The sequence below is a fragment of the Dipodomys spectabilis genome, unplaced genomic scaffold (genome assembly GCF_019054845.1).
Source record: "Dipodomys spectabilis isolate Male_0828 unplaced genomic scaffold, ASM1905484v1 ptg000002l, whole genome shotgun sequence".
NCBI lineage: Eukaryota > Metazoa > Chordata > Mammalia > Rodentia > Heteromyidae > Dipodomys > Dipodomys spectabilis.
The window spans coordinates 51418440-51440796 of record NW_024870679.1 but is presented as its reverse complement, the minus strand read 5'-3'; the positions used below and the strand labels follow the sequence as shown (position 1 = coordinate 51440796).

At 39.0% G+C, this 22357-nt stretch overlaps 1 protein-coding gene across 1 annotated transcript in view; it reads left to right on the top strand.

The window, feature by feature from the left end:
• The window catches only part of Zswim5 (zinc finger SWIM-type containing 5), a 117168-nt gene that overhangs the window by 62984 nt on the left and 31827 nt on the right, over window positions 1-22357 (top strand). Inside the window, exon 2 of the mRNA XM_042684923.1 lies at window positions 18496-18852. Within this exon, the coding sequence (XP_042540857.1) occupies window positions 18496-18852 (357 nt within the window). The remainder of the gene's footprint in view (window positions 1-18495; window positions 18853-22357) is intronic.

Sequence of the window (22357 nt, the reverse complement as noted above, 5' to 3'; positions counted from 1 at the left end):
TTTTCTGGTGGTTAATTGGAGAGTTTCACGGATTTCCTGCCTAGGATGGCTTCAAACCATGATCCTCAGATCTCAGCCTCCTGAGTAGCTAGGAATATAGGTATGAGCCACCAGTGCCCAGATGCCTTTTTTTTTCTTTTGTTAGTCATGGGGCTTAAACTCTGGGCCTGGGTGCTATCCTCCACTCTTCAGCTCAAGGTGAGCACTTTACCATTTGATCCACAGCACCGCTTCCATTTTTCTGGTGGTTTATTAGAGATAAGAGTTTCACGGACTTTCCTGCCCGGGCTGGCTTTCAGCCGTGATCCTTAGATCTCAGCCTCCTGAGTAGCTAGGATTACAGGCATGAGCCACCAGCACCTGGCTTGGATGCCATATTTCTTTTTTTCTTTTGTCGGTCGTGGGGCTTAAACTCTGGCTTGGGTGCTGTCCCTGCGCTCTTCAGCTCAAGGCGAGCGCTCTACCGCTTGAGCTACAGCGTCACTTCCGGTTTTCTAGTGGTTTATTGAAGATAGGAGTCTCGGGGTCTTTCCTGCCTGGGCTGGCTTTGAACCTATATTCTCAGATCTCAGCCTCCTGAGTAGCTAGGATTACAGGCATGAGCCACCGGCGCTGGCTCCATATTTCTAATATTGCATGTCTGTTAATGCAGATTTTAGCTACCTGTGTTCTTCCTGCTCACATTTTCAAGACTTAGGAGCTAGGAGTATAGCTCAGCAGTAGAGTACTTGTCTAGCATACACAAGGTCCTGGGTTTGATCCCCAGAACTGCAAAGAAACAAACTAGTAAATCAAGTGATTTAACTCAAATATCACTACTGCCTAAAAGTCCTTTCTAAGCCCCAGGCCCCCAGCCTTGACTGAATGTCAGGCACTTTGGTTCTGTGCTGTAACTACCTCTTGACTGATATCTGTCACTAAGATTTGTTCCTTCAATTGTAAATCTTTACTTATCTGTTGTCTAGACACTATTCTTTCTCCTCTTTATATTCTTGATAACTAGCTCAGTCAGTATATAGCATATATTAAGGGCTTTAAATATGTTTAATGATGAATGATTCTATCTCTTGGAGTTACTGTAGGTATATTATATTCACTCCAATGTTGTAAACCACCTTCCATGCCCCAAATTAGGATACAAAAAGAAAAATAAAAGAAAAAGCATTTTCCATGGCCACCGTTATAAAATATAAGAGCTGTACCCCTGCTGATAAGAAATGTGGCCTCTTAGCATTCATCCTCTGAAATGTTTTGTTTTTATTTTATTCCGCCCCCCCCCCCACTAATTCTACATAAGAAAAGATCAAACATTTTGCCTGTCATAATATTTGGTACAGAGACTGGGATTTTACTGTGGAATGCAGACATTTGAGCCAAAGAAGCTTCTTTGATCTACATGGAAACTTCTTTTTTTCTTTTCTTTTAACATTTTAGCAACCTCTCAGGTAAGAGTATTTTCTTTATTTTTCTATTGTGAGAACTGAACTTAGCCTTGCACTTGCTAAGCAAGCATTCTTCCACTGATCTAAGTCCCCAGCCTCAAGAGTATTTTAATTCATCTCCAAGAGTCTACTATGTCCTTTTCTTTTTTTTTTTTTCTCGGTCATGGGGCTTGAACTCTGGGCCTGGGCGCTGTCCCTGCACTCTTCAGATCAAGGAGAGTGCTCTACCACTTAAACCACAGTACATCCCAGAGCTCTGTTGTTGGAATTCTTGTTGGAATTCTTTTTTTTTTTCCTTTTCTTCTTTTTTTTTTGGTTGGTCGTGGGGCTTGAACTCTGGGCTTGGGTGCTGTCCCTGTACTCTTCAGCTCAAGGCAGGTGCTCTAACGCTTGAGCCACAGCGCCACTTCCAGCTTTTCCTGCTTATGTGATGCTGAGGAATCAAACCCAGGGCCTCATGCATGCAAGGCAAGCACTCTACTACTGAGTCACCTTCCCAGCCCCTCACAGAGGAACTCTTGAATGTAGATGTGGATTAGATAGGAAAATGTTTTGTCTAGTCTTTTTGTTTTTCCTGTAGGCTCACTAATGAGTGAGTTTGAGTCTTAGAACTCACAGAAACTCTAATCTGCTTTAATACTGAGATCACTGTTAGTCTACATTGATTATTTCACCTCTGTGTTTATTTCCTGCCATAATATTTCTTTCTTTCTTTTTTTATAAGACTTAAATTTGGCTTGGACGCTGTCACTGATCTCTTTTTGTTCAAGACTAACACTCTACCATTTGAGCTACAGAGCCATTTCTGGTTTTCTAGTGGTTAACTGGAGAGTTTCACAGACTTTCCTGCCTAGATTGGCTTTGAACAATAATCCTCAGATCTCACTCTTCTGAGTAGCTAGGATTACAGGCGTGAGCCACCAGTGCCCAGAGGAGGAGGAACATTCTATGTAGCAAGTTTTTTCACTGCCATTGGTGTTAGAGCAGCAAAGGAGTTAAAACTCATGCAAAAACAAGGATATGCTGGTAGGATTATATGGCAATGTAATTTTGATTCAGAAAAGTTGCTGACACTAGAGATTTTTTTCAGTGAAGAACCAACCATATCTCAGATCCAAAGGATGCTGTAAATGCCTTTGGAACTTGTGTGAAGAGTTGATGAAAGTGTCTTTATCTGGTTCGTGTTTATACTGAGTCAGATCACTGTAGAATGTGAAAAAATGGTTTTTCTCCAGTTTCTAAAGCAAATGAAAAGTATTGTTCTAATTGAATTTGTTTTTGTATTCTTGCTGGCCCATACTGGTTGAGTTGCAAGACAGAACAAAAGAATAGAGCTAGAGGGTAATATGAAGCCTTGATCAAAGTGCAATAAATGTTAGGAATGGCATTCTTACTTGTAGTTTTAATATATGAAACCTTTAAATATAAAGAATTTTATGGGATTTGCATTCATCTCCATATTTTAAGGACTATATTGGAACTAAAATGTCATGGAGTTTAGGAAAGATGAAGCTTAAGACTGCCTGAAAAATTATTCTTTTGATTACCATAAGAATTTAATTACAGTTCATATGATACTAAGTCATAGGCATTTTTCTTTAGACCATTTGAGTAGGATCTACCTGAAATGCGGAAGTCTTTAGATACTAGAATAAGGAAGCCAGCTAGAGTTATAGTCAAAACACTAAATAATTTACAAACACATCTAAATATAATTCCAATGAATTCATTCTAAAATGAATTCTGGTGACAATTCAGTATACACAGTTTTCCATATGGAAAATGGTATCTGCATAATTATTTTTGGTCAGTCATGGGGCTTGCACTCAGCCTGGGCACTGTCCCTGAGCTTTTTCACTTAAGGCTAGCATTCTACCACTTTGAGCCACAGTACTACTTCTGGTTTTCTGGTGGTCAGTTGGAGATAACAGTCTCACAGACTCACTAGGCACTCTGTTGGAAATGAACTTTACAACTTGGAGGAGAGGAGAGTAGGGAGTAATAGCAGTAGAAAATGAGGGAGGGGATAACAGTGTTTAAAAAGAAAGGTACTCCCTGGGCGCCAGTGGTTCATGCCTGCAATCCTAGCTACTCAGGAGGCTGAGTTCTGAGGCTCGTGGTTCAAAGCCAGCCCACGCAGGAAAGTCCATGAGACTCTATCTCCAATTAACCACCAAAAAACCGGAAGTGGTGTTGTGGCTCAATGGTAGAGTGCTAGCCTTGAGCTGAAGAGCTGAGGGATAGCGCTCAGGCCCAGTGTTCAAGGCCCATGACTGACAAAATAAATAAATAAAAAATTTTAAAAATGGGGAAAAAAGTATCTCACAGACTTTCCTGCCCTGGCTGGTTTCAAACCACAACCCTCTGATTTCAGCCACCTGACTAGCTAGGATTATAAGCTTGAACAACCAACACCCAACTGAAGGGCCCTTTTTCTTTTTGAGACAGGGTCTTGCTTTGTAGCCCAAGCTGTCCTTGAACTAGGTAGCACAACCTGCCATTGAACTCATAATTCTCCTGCCTTAGCCTCCAGAGGACTGCAGAGATGTACCACCATATTCAGCTTGCTTGTTGAAATGGGAGTCTCACTGTCTATACTCAAGTCACAATCTCCCTATCTCCCTATCTCTGCCTCCATGTAGTTGGGATTACAGGTATGAAACACCACACTGGGCCTGAATGCAATCTTTTTATTTATTTTTATTGTAAAAGTGATGTACAGAGGGATTACAGTTACATAAGTCAGATAATGAGTACATATATTTTTCTGAATACAGTTTTGAAGACTTAAAAAGCACTTGATCATTCATTATTATAGTTGATTTAAAATAGCTATGAATATACTTTTCATTTTGAAAAGCAGTTTATTGTTTTTATTTTATACTCACCACTGATGTAGACTACTGAATAAAGCAGAGTAATTCATAAAAACTTTACAACTAATAACTTTAGAATTTTATGCTGTCCTTTTCTTTGTTTGAATTAAGAATCCAGGTAGTTGTATTGACCTATATTATTTTGGCAACATATGTAATTTGTAAATATGTACACTATTTCTGTAGAAAATTGCTTCAGTTGTGGTGTATTTCTTTCCAATCCATGTTCAAATCCATAAACTGAACAGAAGGCATCTCATATGTAGTTCCAAATAGATTGATTACCTACCAATATACAAGATAACTTGTGCTATAGGTTTTATGAACCATAGAGTGATTATCAAAAAGTGAAGTTTCTATTTTCAAGGTAATTATGCTTTATGCATTTTAGAGTTTTTTTATGAATTCTTCCATTTCATCTTTTTTAAACAAACTATTTCTAAAATAACAGAAAAATCTCAGTCTTTTAAAATATACACCAATTCTCAAGTAAAAGAATATCAGAATACTAGGTAATACAAGTAATACAAAAAATTAGGTAATACAAGTTCATGCTTGACTTGGGAAGCCTGGTTCTTTAACTGTAGATGCTGGGAAGAGCAGAGACCACTACTTCTTAAAGCTAGTGCTGAGAAGGGCCATGGCCTTCTCAGGAAAACCTCTTGATTTGTCAGAGGAGTCTGGGAGGGGAGCAGATGGCTTTGAGAAGGGCCCTCCAGCTTACTCAGCTGCTCCTAGAAGCATAGAGTGACCTCTGTAATACAAACAAACCAAGTAGCTTTCAGGGTAATGGGGCAGCATCATTTGTATGCTGAAACAACAATACTGCTCCTCACTTTATCTCTCACACCCTCACCCAATGTGTAGCGCCATCTGCTTCTTGTGATTTATATAGGACCTGGCCCTGGCTAGTTGGGATTACTATTGAATGGTATCTGTAAGTAATGTGTTATTTATAAATTACTCTCACTGACTCTGATAGACAAGTTTTATGTACATTTACATAATTAAGAAACTGAGGCAAAGAAGAATTAAGACGTTGGAATCACAATGTAAGCATTCTAATTTCTGGTCTCTTTGCATCCTGGTACTAGTCCATAGAGCCATTCCCTTGCTACTGTTTAGACATTAGCTACAAAGCTGTTGAGAAAGCATTCAAGAAAGGATATTTGTTATTTTGCAAATGTTATTGTCAAGGTTGTAAGCCTTTTCATTGCACTGTTTTGGTAGGGGACAGAAAGGAGAAAAAAGAGTGACCTGCTTTATTTTCTGCTGGTATACTGCAGTGGTCTTGCAGTAGACAGAAATTCAATAAGGTCCAGTTCACTTTGTAATTTTATCAAAACCAAATTTATTTAAATGAACACATTCTCATTCAAAAGAGTTAGTTTATATATTCATATATATGTATAATACATATATGCATACACATGTTATATTTAAACTGACTAAAGAAAAATTATTCATTCTTGTAAACCACAGCTCTCCTTTTCTCTGTCATTGGCTGAAATACCATTCATTTTCATGCGTTAGCACCTGCCTAGGAGCCTAGTGAATCAAAAGAGCAATGAGCAAAGTGGTTTTAATTGCCCAGGCTTTGCTAGAGCTTTTCTTGCACTCAGAAACACAAAAGGCTTTGAATGGTGTCAGAGGGCTGTACTGAGAAGTGCTTTCCTTTAGAACTCTAAGCAGATGATTCACTTACTGTGGTGAGCCATTGTCTTGTACAGATGAGTTCATGAGCCCATCTTAGTCCCAGCTGTGAGAGCATCACAGAGTACTTGTGAGTTGCAAGTTGCCTTAAACAGTTGCCCAGGAAACCAGGCAAATGTCATTTTACTGACTTATCATTAATGTAGAACTCTGTCTTTCTAGAATTGTACTTGACAGTTACTCCCATAAAATTTATACATAAATTGAAGTGTCCTGTTTACAATATCATAGTGGTAGCAGTACAGACTATGGAGCCAGACTACCTGTCTTCAAATGCTGAACATGGTTTACAGGTTGTATGATCTTAGTCAAGTTTCTTTGTCTCTCTGAGCCTGTTTGCTCATCTGAAAAAACAAGGGCGTAGGGTAGGGAAAAAGACAGAATTTAACTTTGTTAGGATAACTTCACTAATAAACACCTAGAACATTCTTTTGCATGTACTAAGTATTCAGTAGATGTTAACTAACAAAATTGCTCATATTTTATATTTCTTAAAAGCAGGTTATAAAAAGGAGAAGAATGCAATTTGTAAAAAAAATAATTTTATTGTTAAAGGTCATAGAGTTCATAAGCAATGTAGATTAAGATAATGATGACTATCATTGTGAAGATTAAAAGGTATTTATGACTTTAAAAAAGTAAATAAATATAAAAAAGAAGAAACAGCTGTCCATTGAGGCAAGAAAATGAATTAGAGAAAATAACCTTGGTGCAACAGTATATTACCATATATAAATTGTTAGTTTGCTCACCATTCCAGTGAAATTGGTTAATTTGCTGATTTTATTTTAATCACAAATTTAGGAATCTTATAAACACGCTTAATCCTCTGTGAATTATAAATATAAATATGTAAATTAAAATTTCGGTTTAGTGTTCATTTATTCATCCATCCATAAACACTTACTAAGCTTTTAAAATACCCCTGATATAGAAATGAAAAAACATATCATTTTCAAGGCATTAACAATCTAAAGGAAAAGGCAAATATGGAAACTATTAATTACACTGATAGCTGCTGTAATAGAGATATGACTGATGAAAAGCAAGAGCTCCTGAGATCAAGGAAGACTTTCAGAATAGGGTTAATTTGAGTGTAGAATAAAGAATAAGAAATAGGTGGGGGGAAAAAAGTAGATGAGAAGGTCATATGTGGTATAGAGAACTTCACATATAAAAAGATAGAGGCTAAGACAAGACAATAGAAAAGACATATTGCAACAAGTTTGGTGTGTTGAATATATTGAGAGGTAGTGGGGAACAGTTCTGAAGAGAGAAAGAAACCACATCAAAAGAAATTTACATCTGATACTATAATCAGTGGGAAGCCATTGAAAGATTTTAAGCATTTCAGTTCAGCAAACTTTTTTTTTTTGGTCAGTCATGGAGTTTGAACTCAGGGCCTGGCTGCTGTCTCAGCTCTTTTGCTCAAGGCTAGTGCTCTACCACTTGGAGCCACAGCTCCCCTTGCAGTATTCTGGTGGCTAATTGGAGATGAGTTTCACAACCTTTCCTGCCCAGGCTGGCTTTGAACTGCAATCCTCAGATCTCAACCTCCTGACTAGGATTATAGGCATGATCCATCGGCACCTGGACAGCAAACATTTTTAGAAAATGAACATTTCTATAATTGTTTATTCTGTTAGACTGTGTGTTAGGCAATACAAATATTAGATAAATAGGTTACAATTTGTAGAAATGACATGAATAGTCTATTTATGTTCTGGAAGATGAGTAGAGGAAGTAAGATTTTTGTCAGCAAGATTAGTTAGTCCAGACAGAGATTATTGTGCTTTTTAGTTGCTTTTTAGTGTTGGGGTAATTCAACCAGCAAGTCTAGAATGGAGATACTTGGAAGGAAAAACGCACAGAATTTAATGATGTTTTAGATATGGAACAAGAGATGCTAAGGGTAAATTTCAGAATTTCAGCTCCTACCTTCCTCTGCAAGCCTGTCACATGCCACTTTACGCTTTCCTGTCAGTTTTCCATGTTTTCTCTTGCTGGAACACCTCTGCCTCTCCTCCTTTTCCATTTTCTCCTCCTCATTCTCTTCTTCTTTCTATTCCCTGTCTCTATCTCTCTCCGGGTCTATCTATCTCCCCCTTCCCCTTCCCTCCCGTTTCTCCCTCCTGTCCTTCCCTAGAACCCTCTTTACCACTACATTGGCATTTCTCATCCTTTCATATAATTAATCCCTGCTTTGACTATAGACCAATTCAAACTTGCTTTTTTTCTTTTTGGTGGTCATGGGGCTTGAACTCTGGGCTTGGGCACTGTTCCTGTGCTCTTCAGCTCAAGGCGAGCACTCTACCATTTGAGCCACGGCACCACTTCCAGTTTTCTAGTGGTTTATTGGAAATAACAATCTCATAGATTCTCCAGCCTGGTCTGGCTTTGAACTGTGATCCTCAGATCTCAGCCTCCTGAGTAGCTAGGATTATGGGCATGAGCCACTGGTGCCCACTTCATTTTCTGAAGTACATCATCCCTTAACACTCATTTGTCTGAACCAGTTTAGTATTGTACTGTTGTGTACTGTGTTATTATTGTATATTTCTCCTTCATAGCACTTACCACAGCTAAAAGAATTCTTTGTGGAATTTGTTTAATATCTGCTTGTCAGAGATCATTAGATCTTTTCAGTAGATGGATGTATTCTTGATAACTAACATAGAGTATATGTTAAATAATGATTAGTTGAATGAGGGAACATTGATTTGAGATATTTGTTTTAAAATGAAAAAAATTAATATATGTCTGAGGGTTTTGTTTTGTTTTGTTAGTTGTGGGGCTTGAACTCTGGGCCTGGGCACTGTCCCTAAGCTCTTCAGCTCAAGGCTAGCACTCTACCACTTGAGCCACAGTGCCACTTCTGGTATTCTGGTGTTTTGAGATAAGAGTCTCACGGACTTTCCTGCCTGGGCTGGCTTTGAACCATGATCCTCAGATCTCAGCCTCCTGAGTAGCTAGGATTACAGGTATGACCCACTGGCACCAGGCCCTTTTCTTAAAAAAAAAAAAAATCAGTTTGGTAACTGAATGTGTATCACAGTGACTATAAACAAAGATTAAAATTGATTTGTATGATTTAGCCATAGCCTAATTTTAAAAAAGATTAAAGCAATACCAGACATGACTGTTTTCCCTAATCTTAGAAAATAAAGCTAGATGGGGCTGGGAAGGTGGCTCAGTGGTAGAGCGCTTGCCTTGCATGCTCGAGGCCCTGGGTTCGATTCCTCAGCACTACATAAGCAAAAAGAAAAAAGCCGGAAGTGGTGCTGTGGCTCAAGTGGTAGAGCCCTAGCCTTGAGCTAAAGAGCTGAGCGACAGTACCCAGGCCCAGAGTTCAAGCCCCAAAACCGGCCGATAAAAAAACAACAAACAAACAGAAAATGAGCTAGATGTTTTGGCCGGGTGTTGCTTAGCTTATTTTCTCTTTCCTTGCACCCCACTTTGTCTTCCTATACTATGTCCTGCACTAAAGATATCCACTTTGTGTTCCTCCTTCATAGATTACTTTGAATATTACCATATTCTAAGTACCTGGAAAGTCTTAGTAGGCTTGGAAAATCAAGTATATCTCCCTCCCTTCCCCTCACCAACCTCCCATTGGAGAAATCTCCTGTGAAAGGAACATATTGAAAGCCAAAAAGGTATGACACACTTAAAGGATGTTACAGGGGTAGGGACTTATACCATAGCAAGAATTTCTCTCTTTTTTTTTTTTTGGTCTGGAGCTTGAACTCTGGGCTTGGGCACTGTCCCTCAGCTCTTCAACTCAAGGCTAGCACTTGAGCCACAGTGACTCTTCCAGTATCCTGAGTGGTTTATTTGACATGAGTCTCATGGACTTTCCTGCCAGGCTGGATTGGAACCATGATCCTCAGATCTCAGCCTCCTGAGTAGCTAGAATTACTGGCGTGAGCCACTGGCACCCAGCCCCATCGCAAGAATTTCTAGAAAGCCCACAATTTTCCTAGAAGCTGAAGAGACATGAGAACTTTTTTGATGTGTAATGTAGGAAGTGCTATGGTACAGTTTGGGGGGATGGGGAGGGTTTTGTGCATTTGGTCTGGGGCTTTAACTCAGGGCCTGGGTGATGTCTCAGAACTTTTGTACTCAAGGGTAGTACTCTGCCACTTGAGCCACAGCTCTACTTCTGGCTTTTGGGCAGTTAATTAAATATTAGAGTCTCTTGAATGTTCCTGCCCAGGCTGGCTTCAAACCATGATCCTCAGATCTCAGCCTTCTGAGTACCTAGGATTACAGGAAAAAGCCAACAAACAGTTCCTGGCTATGGTACAAATTTACTCTAGAATTTCTAAACAGTACAGAGCCAGGGAGTGAATCTGTCTAAACCACAGAAGGGCAAGTTGAAAGTAAATGTCTTTTTCTCAGGACAAGGCTCACTTTATGATTTGGGATAGAAGGGGATGTATTGTAAAAACTAAATAGGAACTCTGAAAACTTTATTCAAGGCCTGTTCTATGTTAAAGCATTTGAGAGCTTAGGGTTTTCATTTTTGTTTTAACCTTGTGTGTGAAGTGATAGGGCAACAAGGGAAACAGCTTCCTGATTTCCTGTTTCTCTACCAGATCCACTATTCCTGACCACTTTACACCAAAAAGATTGGCTGCAAGAAGGAAGAATATATGAATGTTGGCCTATTTTATAGGTGGCTAGAGCCACTAAAGAAGCCAAGATTATATTTTGTTTCCTTTTATCTCCTAGATCACTTCAAGACCTACAACCGGTTAACAGACTGCTTTAAAGGCTATAGGTCTTGGACATTTGGTTATGATTTCACAATATATGTAAAAGAACTTTTGGTGGATTTTATTGGTTTTGGTTATTGTTGTTCTGTAGGAAGATGTGTGTGAAAGACCATCACAAAAATGATATTCAAGGGGCTGGGAAGGTGGCTTAGTGGTAGAGCGCTTGCCTTTCATGCTCGAGGCCCTGGGTTCGATTCCTCAGCATCACGTAAGCAAAAAGAAAAAAGCTGGAAGTGGTGCTGTGGCTCAAGTGGTAGAGCGCTAGCCTTGAGCTCTTCAGCCTAGAGTTCAGGCCCCACGACCGGACCCAAAAAAAAATGATATTCAAGGCTGGGAATGTGGCTTAGTGGTAGAGTGCTTGCCTAGCATGCATGAAGCCCTGGATTTGATTTCTCAGTACTACAAAAATAGAAAAAACCGGAAGTGGCCCTTTGCCTCAAGTGGTAGAGTGCTAGCCTTGAGCAGAAGAAGCAGCGCAGGGACAGTGCCCAGGACCTGAGTTCAAGCCCCAGGACTGGCAAAAAAAAAAAAAAAGGAAAAGGAAAGATATTCAACTTTTAAATAGAACATACCCCTAAATAACAGATCCAACATTGTGATCTTTCCTGACTATGGAAACCATAATGTGCTGTCACACCGGTAATCCTCAGGAAGCTGAGGTTTGAGGATGGTGTTTCAGAGTCAGTGCATGTAGGAAAGTCCATGAGACTTCTTTTTTTGTAGGTTATGGGGCTTGAACTCAGGGCCTGGGTATTGTCCCTGAGCTTTTTTGCTCAGGCTAGTGCTCTACCACTTTGAGCCACAGCTCCACTTCTGGTTTTCTGGTGGTCAGTTGGAGATCAGAGTCTTACTGCCTTTCTTGCCTGGGATGGTCTCGAACCTTGATCCTCAGATTTCAGCCTCCTCAGTAGCTGGGATTACAGGCATGAGCCATCAGCACCAGGCTTTATGAGACTCTTACCTCCAATTAACCACCAAAAAAGCTGAAAGTGGGGCTGTGGCTGAGGTGGTAGAACACTTTCCTTGGGCACAAAAGTTCAAGGACAGGGGCTGGGAAGGTGGCTCAGTGGTAGAGCGCTTGCCTTGCATGCATGAGGCCCTGGGTTCGATTCCTCAGCACCACATAAGCAAAAAAGAAAAAAAAAAAAAGTTCAAGGACAGCATCTAAGCCCTGAGTTCAAGCACCAGTACCAGGACTGGCGTATGCACGTGCGCGCACACACACACACACACACACACACACACACACACACACACACACACACACACACACACACACACACACACACACACACACACACACACACACACACCCTCTATTATAGAAGTCTAAATACTGATTCAGACTGTTACTATGAATTTTAAGTTTTACATATTTATTTCAAATACAGTGTGCTTTTCAACCTAGGCTGGCATGGAACTTACTGTGTAGCCCTAGCTGGCTTCACATATGTGATTCTCCTGCTTCTGAATCCCAAGTGCTGGAATTTTAGATATATAGTACAATACCTGGATAGTTCCTGTATTTTAGAGATGCATACCAGGTTTTCCCAAAGAAATTATATTCTCAGATTTTATTCAATATAATCCCTGAGGAATTTGGATTATATTGAGACAGAATTGAGAAAGAATAACAGGAGTCTTTATCTCCCATTGATTTTATATGAAGCAGTTAATGTTTATTTTTTCCTACTTCTCATTACTTTTCCTGTTACATTAAAATATTTTTGCTAAAATTTAGGGGGGAAGTAAGGATTAAATGCATTTATCTCTTTGTTGATAATCGTTGAAGGTGAGTGATTGATACGTGAGAATTTACACTGTTCTCTGTACTTTTTTATTTATTAAAAATTGTCTAAATAAGGAGGGGAACACAAAGATAAAATGATTATGTGCCTCTGATCATATAAAATAATATTTATCAACATTAACTCCAGGTAATAGAACCAAGAGGATTTTTCTTTATTACTGTTTTTCTTTTCTTTTTTTTTGTCTTGTTTGTTCATTTATCTGTCTTTGGAAGGGTAAAATGGGAGGCATAGAAATGGAGGGACAAATGATGAACAAATGCAGCTGTGGTAACCACTAGACACTGTTGAAAATAAACTATACAACTTGTGAGTGGAGACCAGAGGGAAAAATGGGAGGGAAGAGAGCAAGGGAGGGGGTGACATTGTCCAAAAAGAAATATACTTATTACCTGACTTATGAAATGTTAACCCCTCTGTATATCACCTTTATAATAACAATTTAAAAAATTAAAGGGCTGGGAAAGTGGCTCAGTGGTAGAACGCTTGCCTTGCATGCCTGAGGCCCTGAGTTTGATTCCTCAGCACCACATAAGCAAAAAGAAAAAAGCCGGAAGTGGCACTGTGGCTCAAGTGGTAGAGCGCTAGCCTTGAGCTGAAGAGCTGAGGGACAGCGCCCAGGCCCAGAGTTCAGGCCCCACAACCGGTCCCTAAATAAATAAAGGGGTTGGAAGGGAAAAAACTTGTAGAAAATGAGGGAAGAGGTGCATTGTTCAAAAAAATGTACTCAATACCTGACATGTTACTATAACCCCTCTGTACATCACCTTTACAATAAATTTTTTAAATGAAAAATGTCTAAATAAAAGTAAAAAAGTAAAAAGTGAGCACATAGCACTCAATAAATATATGCTAGAATGAGTAAAAGTTTTTTTTTTAAAAATTAGGCTTCTATATGTTTTCTTAAATTATTAGATTATTAATGAACATGTTTGTGGTAGCTTATTTGCATTAAGAAAGAAATGTCATATTAGATCTATTATATGTTACTTTATTCTCAGGAGTAATTACACTACAAAATCTGCTAGATTACAATCTGACAAGGAGTACAAATATTTGAAACTGACTTTTGGTTTACTTTGTAAGAGAGAGGAATGGAAGATGGAACCTCCAGAGAAGAAACTTCTGCAGAATCACTCAGAGCCTTTGGCTTTTCAGTGCCTGGAGCCTAGGCTGTACTAGTGTTAATACAGCTGATGAAGCCCAAACATTTACCCAGCTCAACAGAATGTGTCCCTAGGAGCATCATGAACCGTAGCCAAAGTCTCTAGGGAGCCACATATGATTAGCTTGTGAAAAATATTTTTGCATAATGAAGCCAATTGAAATTTTTTGGGAAAGGGAGGAAGTGGGGAAGGGACAGTGGTTGAGGGATGAGATTAACTGAAATGTAAGTACATGTGGAAATGTAACAAGAAATCCATCCCCACCCTCCCAACACTGGGGATTAGACCTAGGCTTTGTACATGGTAGGTAAGTGCCTTGCTACTTGAACTATGACCTAGCCCTTTTGTTTTTATTTAGTTTTGTTGGTTTTTGTTGTTATTGTTGGTGGTGGCAGTCATAGCACTTCAACTCTGGGCCTGGGTGCTGTCCCTCAGCTCTTCAGCTCAAGGCTAACACTCTACCATGTAAGCCACAATGCCACTTCTGGTTTTCTGAGTGGTTTATTGGAGATAAGAGTCTCACAGACTTTCTTGCCCAGGCGGGAAAGGTCTTGATACCTTATTTCTTTTTTTCCCCCCAGCTGGCCTTGAACTTGTGATCCTTCTGCCTATACCACAAGTAACTGGGAAAAGACATGTTACCACCATGCCTGGCTGTAAAGTGAACCTTGACAGACCTCTAGATAAGTTTCTCAGCTCAAAAATGTGGAGGCTGAGATCCAATCCTTTTTCCATACTTCAGCTAGTGTGGCTTGGCTTTTTTTTCTTAATAGTAGTTGTATTACTTAGTTTCATATTATTAGAATGCAGTATTTTAAGCAATTACCTTATAAAAGAAAAAAATATATTTTAACATATAGCTCTGGAAGTTCCAGCTCCAAATTAAGTAGCCTCATGGCATTATGCCTCTGGAAAGGGTAGTATACCATGGCAAGAGTTTGTGATAAAGCAGACTAGTCACATCACAAGTTAGAAAGCAGAGAGAAACTGAGATGAACCTTTTTTTGGCCGGGGAGGGGGGGTAGTTGGGGGGAGGAGATCAGGAGACACTCATCCAAACTATCATAATAATAATACACATAGAGAGTCCTGTCTTTTGGGGGCTTACATCCTAATAATATATCCATTGATGACTGTCTGCCTCAGAGTTAACCAATATTCTTACTTATTTTCATGCAGAAAGAGAAGATAAAATTTGGGCTCAGAGTCTGTGCTGCAGACCAAGTATGCCCAGAGTGCTGAACCGATGAAGCAGAAATGTTTCAACTCACCTTGATCACTCAGGGGCTTGGAACCTAAACTTTTCCATAGCGATATCTACCTTATTTGAAATTCTAAAGTAGGGCTTGAAATGTCGCTTAGTGGTAGAGTGCTTGCGTAACATGCATGAAGGTCTGGGTTTGATTCCTCAGTTCTGCATTAACAGAAGAAGCCGGATGTGCGCTATGACTCAAGTGGTAGAGTGCTAGCCTTGAGCAAAAGCAGCTCAGGGTCAGGGCCCAGGCCCTGAGTTCAAGTCCCAGGACTGCACAAAAAAAAAAAAAGGAAAAGAAATTTTAATGTTCTTATGTGTAGTCTCCGAATCAGTATTGTCATATTGTGCCTGGAATGGTAGCCCACACTTATAATCCCATCTACTCAGGATGTAGAGATGGGGAGACTGTATTCAAAGCTGGTCCTGAGCCAAAATCAAGAGACCATATCTGAAAAATTAACTAATACAAAAAGGCCTAAAGGTATGACTCCAGTGGTAGTACACTTGCCTGTAAGTGCAAGGCCCTGAGTTTAAACCCTAATACCACCAAAAAAAGAAGATACTAGTTACTTTTGAGTGTCCCAAAGGAAATTAAGAATATACTTTCTAATTTTGTTTCAACCACTGTGAAACTTGGCCATTGGGGAAGTTATTTCTGAATTCCTTAGCATGGAGACCTATTAACAAAAACTGCTTAAAAGCCATAATAGTAAATCTGTAGGAGAGTTTCACAAAGTACTTTTGAAGGATAGACAGAGCAAGTATTGTCATTATTTCACTGAAAAGGAATCTAATGTTAACATTGTAAAGTGAGTAGCTTGAGACTACAGAGTAAATAGCATATCTGGTTGCCTAATTCCTAGTATGATGTACTCTTAGCTATCTTACTCTATTGGCCACAGTAAGACAGCAGTCTTACTGCTGAGTAAGCAGTCATGCTTGGAGAAGAACTGCTCCTCATTCCTGCAATTCTCCCCTTTGTCCTTAACTAATAAGAACATAATCATACTTGAATGAACTCTCCTGATTTTTTAAAATAAATGACAAGTAAATATTTTAAAACTTAAAGCTAGTTTAGATGGTTAAAAAAAAAAGCCTCAGTGGTCTTTTAAAAATATACTTGGTGCCGGGTGCTGGTGGCTCACGCCTGTAATCCTAGCTACTCAGGAGGCCGAGATCTGAGGATCACAGTTCAAAGCCAGCCCGGGCAGGAAAGACTGTGAGACTCCTATCTCCAATAAACCACCAGAAAACCAGAAGTGGCGCTGTAGCTCAAGTGGTAGAGCGCTCGCCTTAAGCTGAAGAGCTGAAGGACAGCGCCCAGGCCCAGAGTTCAAGCCCCACGATGGACAAAAAAAAAAAAAATAAAAAAATAAAAAAAAATAAAAATATACTTGGAAACGGTGAATTGTCCTATTCTTGTTCTGGAAAATAATGTGCATCTTTCTTTATCTTTTAGATAATTTTGCAAAGTTTTACAACTAAATTTGAGTCTTATTTTACTTAACCATTTAACAATGATTGTCTGAAATTTAAACTTCAGAAAACTTTCTCTGCTTTTTAAATTTTTTTCCAGGACACAATGATAACTTTAAAACTTATGCATCTATCTTTTAACATTTGGCAAATATTCCTCCAACAAATGAAAATAATTTAAAATTTATTTCCCATTCACAGTGTGTGGTCCTTTTAAATAATCTGGAATTAGCCTTACCTTTGATCCTATCTCTATAGCAGCTGGAATACCATGTTGTAATTCTTTACTTATGTTTTAAGGATTATATCACAGGTAATACGATATAATGAAGATAAAATGAATTGTTCCCAGGTTCCAAATCCCAGGTCTATTACTTGGTAGAGCCTTAGGTAAATAACCTTTCTGTACTCCATTTACACACTGTTAAAATAATGAGAACAGTATTAATTGTTTAAAGTTGTTGTGGCCGGGCGCTGGTGGCTCACGCCTGTAATCCTAGCTACTCAGGAGGCTGAGATCTGAGGATCGCGGTTCAAAGCCAGCCCAGTCAGGAAAGACAGTGAGACTCCTATCTCCAATAAACCACCAGAAAACCGGAAGTGGCGCTGTAGCTCAAGTGGTAGAGCGCTCGCCTTGAGCTGAAGAGCTGAGGGACAGCGCCCACGCCCAGAGTTCAAGCCCCACAACCGACAAAAAATAAATAAATAAATAAAGTTGTTGTGATGAGGTGTTAAATGAATATAACACTGTTGTATCAAGTCCCAGAAATATTTGATGGTCACATGACATTCCTTTTTTTGTTAGCATTCTTAGGCCTGGAAGTCCTGTGTTTAAGGCCTCGTTAAACTTTTGTTGAATGGTTAAAATCGTTAGATGAATATATATTCTTATTAAACGGAAAGATTCATATTTAAAGAACTAAATAATAAAGCCGGGCGCTGGTGGCTCACACTTGTAATCCTAGCTACTCAGGAGGCTGAGATCTGAGGATCGCGGTTCCCTGGCAGGAAAGACCGTGAGACTCCTATCTCCAGTAAACCACCAGAAAACTGGAAGTGGCGCTGTAGCTCAAGTGGTAGAGCGCTCGCCTTGAGCTGAAGAGCTGAGGGACAGCACCCAAGCCCAGAGTTTAAGCCCCATGACCGACAAAAAAAAAAAAAAGAACTAAACAATATAAGGAACGGCTTGGGCTTTTAAATGTAGTTGTAACTTAAAGATACATTCTGTCTGCATTTCAGAGTTTTTGGTGCTGGTTGGGTGTACCTAATGAGTAGAGATCTAACACTACAAAATTCTGCTGCATTAAGCTCTACCCTCTATAATTTAGGTTTCTCCCCTTTTAGGGATTCCATGTGGTCAGTTTGGAATTTTAAGATGTGTACGTGCACACCAGTCCTGGGGCTTAAACTCAGGCCTTGAACACTGTCCCTGAGCTTTTGTTCTTAAGGCTAGCACTCTCACCACTTGATCCACAATTACATTTTTGGAGAATCTCCTGCCTGGGCTGGCTTTGAACCACAATCCTCAAATCTCAGCCTCCTGAGTAGCTAGGATTACAGGTGTGAGCCACCGACATTCAGCTGTTAGAATTTTAAATTTTAAGGAAGAAATACTGTCCTTAATCTTCCTTGTTTTTCCTCATGAAATTCTTTTCATTTATTTTCATTTGTAGTGTTCACCTTGCTGTAGATTTTACTGACATTATTTGTGGACTTACCTTTGCCTACATCTCAAGCTCAAAGGAATTTTTAATTTTTGGAGATTTCCTTCTTAACCATTTTGAGACTGTGATAAAAAGCTATGAGCTACCCACCATCCCAAAAAGCATACATATGTACAAAATTGATGTTTGTGCCTGTGGCAAAGCCTACGTAATATATAATAAATTGTACATTGGTTAATAGAAATGCAAAATAAGACACTTTTAAATTTCTTACTACAGAATCTCTATAAACAGAATTTTTTCTCTTTTTTTCTTAGGCTTCCATCTGAGTGGCACAGTAACTGAGCCAGCCACTGCTTCAGAACCAGCAGTAACTTACAAAGTAGCAATCAGTTTTGATCGATGCAAAATCACTTCTGTGACCTGTGGCTGTGGGAATAAGGACATATTCTACTGTGCTCATGTGGTAGCACTCTCACTGTACAGGATCCGTAAACCAGAACAAGTCAAATTACGTCTTCCTATCTCAGAAACCCTTTTCCAGATGAACAGGGACCAGCTACAGAAGTTTATTCAATATTTAATCACGGCCCATCACACTGAAGTTCTTCCTACTGCACAAAAACTGGCAGATGAAATTCTGTCCTCCAACTCAGAAATCAACCAAGTGAACGGTAATTGTACTTTTTTTTTCTAAAAATGGCCTTTTTCACAATCACTGTCACCAAAGCAACCCTCTTCCCTTTATTATGTTGCTTTTATTGCACTTTAAGAGGTTGAGTTTTTCTGCAATTATAATAATTTAATCTTAATCATTCCATTCTATCCAAACAAACTGTGTGCTTAACTCTTAGTGTCTTAAAATAATTGAGTTGTCTTCTTCATAAAGGCCTTGGCATGAAGTGTTGGTAGTATTTCATTTCTATGATTTTCGTAATTTATATTTAGTAAAGAACTTAGAAGCTACGGCTGTAGCACATTAATAGGAGTACTAGCATAGCATGCACAAAGCTATGGGCCATAGTTTTGATCTTCAGCACCATAAAAGCAATCAATCAATCAATCAATTTATTTATTTACTTAAATAGTAAGGCACTGGTAGCTTACACCTATAATTCTAAATACTCAGGAGCCTAAAATCTGGAAGATTATGGTTCAAAGCTAGCAGAGGAGTCCATAAAATTCCATCTCCAATTAACTAGCAAAATCCTGGAGTGGAGTTATGGCTCAAATGGTAGAGCACCAACCATGAGCAAGAAAACTGAGCATGCATGAGGCCCTGAGTTTAAGCCTCAGTTAATTTTAAAGTGGTATGTATGCATGCATATGTATGGACAGAAAACTGGAAGGAAATACACTGTAATATCAACAGTGGTAGTCTACAGCTGGTAGAATTGTAGATGAACTTTTAAAACCCCTTATGTAATTTCTGTAGTAAATATGCAATATTTTTATAACTTAAAAAGACATTCAAGAATGAAAGAAATATTAGTTCCTTAGACTTAATAGCCCCTTCAGGAAAGGACTTATTGTATAACTTCATGCTAACTTGGGCCTCAACTCATAAAATGGTTTGCTTCTTAATTATTTATTTATAAAAGACATCTTTTCCATTTATCTTCTCTTATCACCATGTCTCCTATGATCCTGAGGAAAAATTCAAACTATCACATTAAAGTGTCATATACTTAATATTTTGCCACTATTGAAAGTTTTTTTATTCTTATTTCTTTTATGAAAAGACTAAAATATTCAAACCAGTGAACCTGTATAGAAACATTTTAATTTAATTTAATTTAAAATCAACAGATTTGTCTGTGACTTTGTGAGGGACATGTGAAAAAGCCAGTTTGTAACTCTAGATCTGTGATCCTGCTCATTCATTCATAAATACTGTCCCCTCTTATTATCTGACCTTTTAATATTGACATTTTCAATATTTTCTTCTCTTCCTACTTTTTATGTTCTCTATAGGCAATCTTAGCTACATTCTTGATTGCAAATGTCATCTCTATACTGTGACTCACAAATTTATTTCTCTAGCCCAGATCTTATGAGCTTTTAGATTCTATATCCACTTAACTGTTAAATATCACAGGGTATCTCAACATCAACATATGCAAATATGAATTTATGGTCTTCTCTACCATCTCAACAACTAGCAATACCATCTGGTCACTGACTCATGGCAAAATCTTGTAGCAATCCATAAAGCTTTTCTTATATTCCACATCCATTTCAAGATCTGTTAATTTTGCCTCTTAAAGATATTTCACTAGGGGACTGGGAATGTGGCTTAGTGGTAGAGTGCTTGTCTAGCATGCATGAATCCCTGGGTACCTCAGTACCCATAAACAGAAAAATCTGGAAGTGCTGTGGCTCAAAGTGGTAGAGCGCTGCTAGCCTTGAATGTTAGTCTTGAGCAAAAGAAGCTCAGGGACAGGGCTGGGAAGGTGGCTCAGTGGTAGTGTGCTTGCCTCGCATGCATGAGGCCCTGAGTTCGATTCCCCAGCACCACATAAGCAGAAAAAAGCTGGAAGTGCTGTGGCTCAAAGTGGTAGAGCGCTGCTAGCCTTGAACTGAAGAGCTAAGGGACAGGGCCTAAGCCTAGAGTTCAGGCTCCACGACGGACAAAAACAAACAACAACAAAATAAAAACAAACAAAAAGAAGCTCAGGGACAGTGCCAGGGTCCTGAGTTCAAGCCCCAGGACTCAAAAAAAAAATTTAAGTGATATATTTCATTATTTTCTACTTCTCTCTGATTACAATAAATCAGACCATTATACTCTTTCACCTAGAAATCTCATCCTTCATACCCATGATTACTCCCCTCTGTCCCATTCTCCTTATAGCCATCTAAATAGGTTTTTCTGTAACTGTAATTGTCATATTTTTCATTTTAAATCCTTCAGTGCCCTCCTATTCCTGCTCCAGTACACTCCAAAATTTCTACAAAACCTTGAAATAGCTTTTGACTACATTTTCATATGATATTTCCTCGCCTTTATGAAATAATCTTTCTTATTCATCTCCCTTATATAGTAGTATTTAATTAGGAAGTAGTTTATGATTGATGCTGTTTTCATACTTTAAAAAATTATTTTATTGGGCTGGGAAGGTGGCTCAGTAGTAGAGTGCTTGCCTTGCATGCATGAGGCCCTGGATTCGATCCTTCAGCACCACATAAGCAGAAAAAGCTGGAAGTGGGGCTATGGCGCAAGTGGTAGAGCACTAGCCTTGAGCTGAAGAGTGCAGGGACAGCAACCTGGGTTTGATTCCTCAGTACCACATAAACAGAAAAAGCCAGAAGTAGCATTGTGGCCCAAATGGTAGAGTGCTAGCCTTGGGCAAAATAAACTCAGAGACAGCACCCGGGGCCTGAGGTCAAACCCAGAACTGGCCAAAAACAAAAGTTTCAGTTTGATTGGGAATATATGAGAAGTACAAAATTATAATGTAAAACAAAATGCAAAAGAATTAATGAAAAAAGTCCAATGAAGAGTGTCATTACAGCTAGATGCTGATTACTCACACCTATAATCCTGATTACTTGAGAGGCTGATATTGGGAGGATTGATGTTTGAAGCCAACCTGGGCAAAAAATTCACTCCAATTTACATAAGAATCTAGGTAGAAAAGTCAAGAGATGAATATGATGGCATGTACCTGTCATCCCAGCAACTCTAGGAGGCCTAAAGTTGGCTCAGGTGCATACCTGGGCTGGAAGTAAGACCCTGTTCTAAAAAATAACCAATGGAAGACACAGCTCAAAGCATGGCTCAGCAGTGGAATGTTAGTCTAGCAAGTACAAGGCCCTGAGTTCAAACCCAGTTGCATACACACACAGACACACACACACACACACACAAAGTATTATTGCGCCTTTATTTGCTGAGCCTGTGGGCATAATATTTGATAGATTTTTAGCAGTTGACAATGGATATATATATGACTGATTCAGTGAAGGGGAGAGAAAAGTCCATCCTTCCATGTAAACAAAGAAGAACCTCAGTCTCTGCAGTATTTTAGCTACTGTATATTTAAGGTTCCCACTTCTCATTGTGGTCCTGATTCTAGAGATGAAAGAACACCAACGATAAGAATGGCTAGATTTTGGCCCCTAGATCTTTATATATATGCATATGTGAGTTCACATATATATCATAAGTGTAAGACA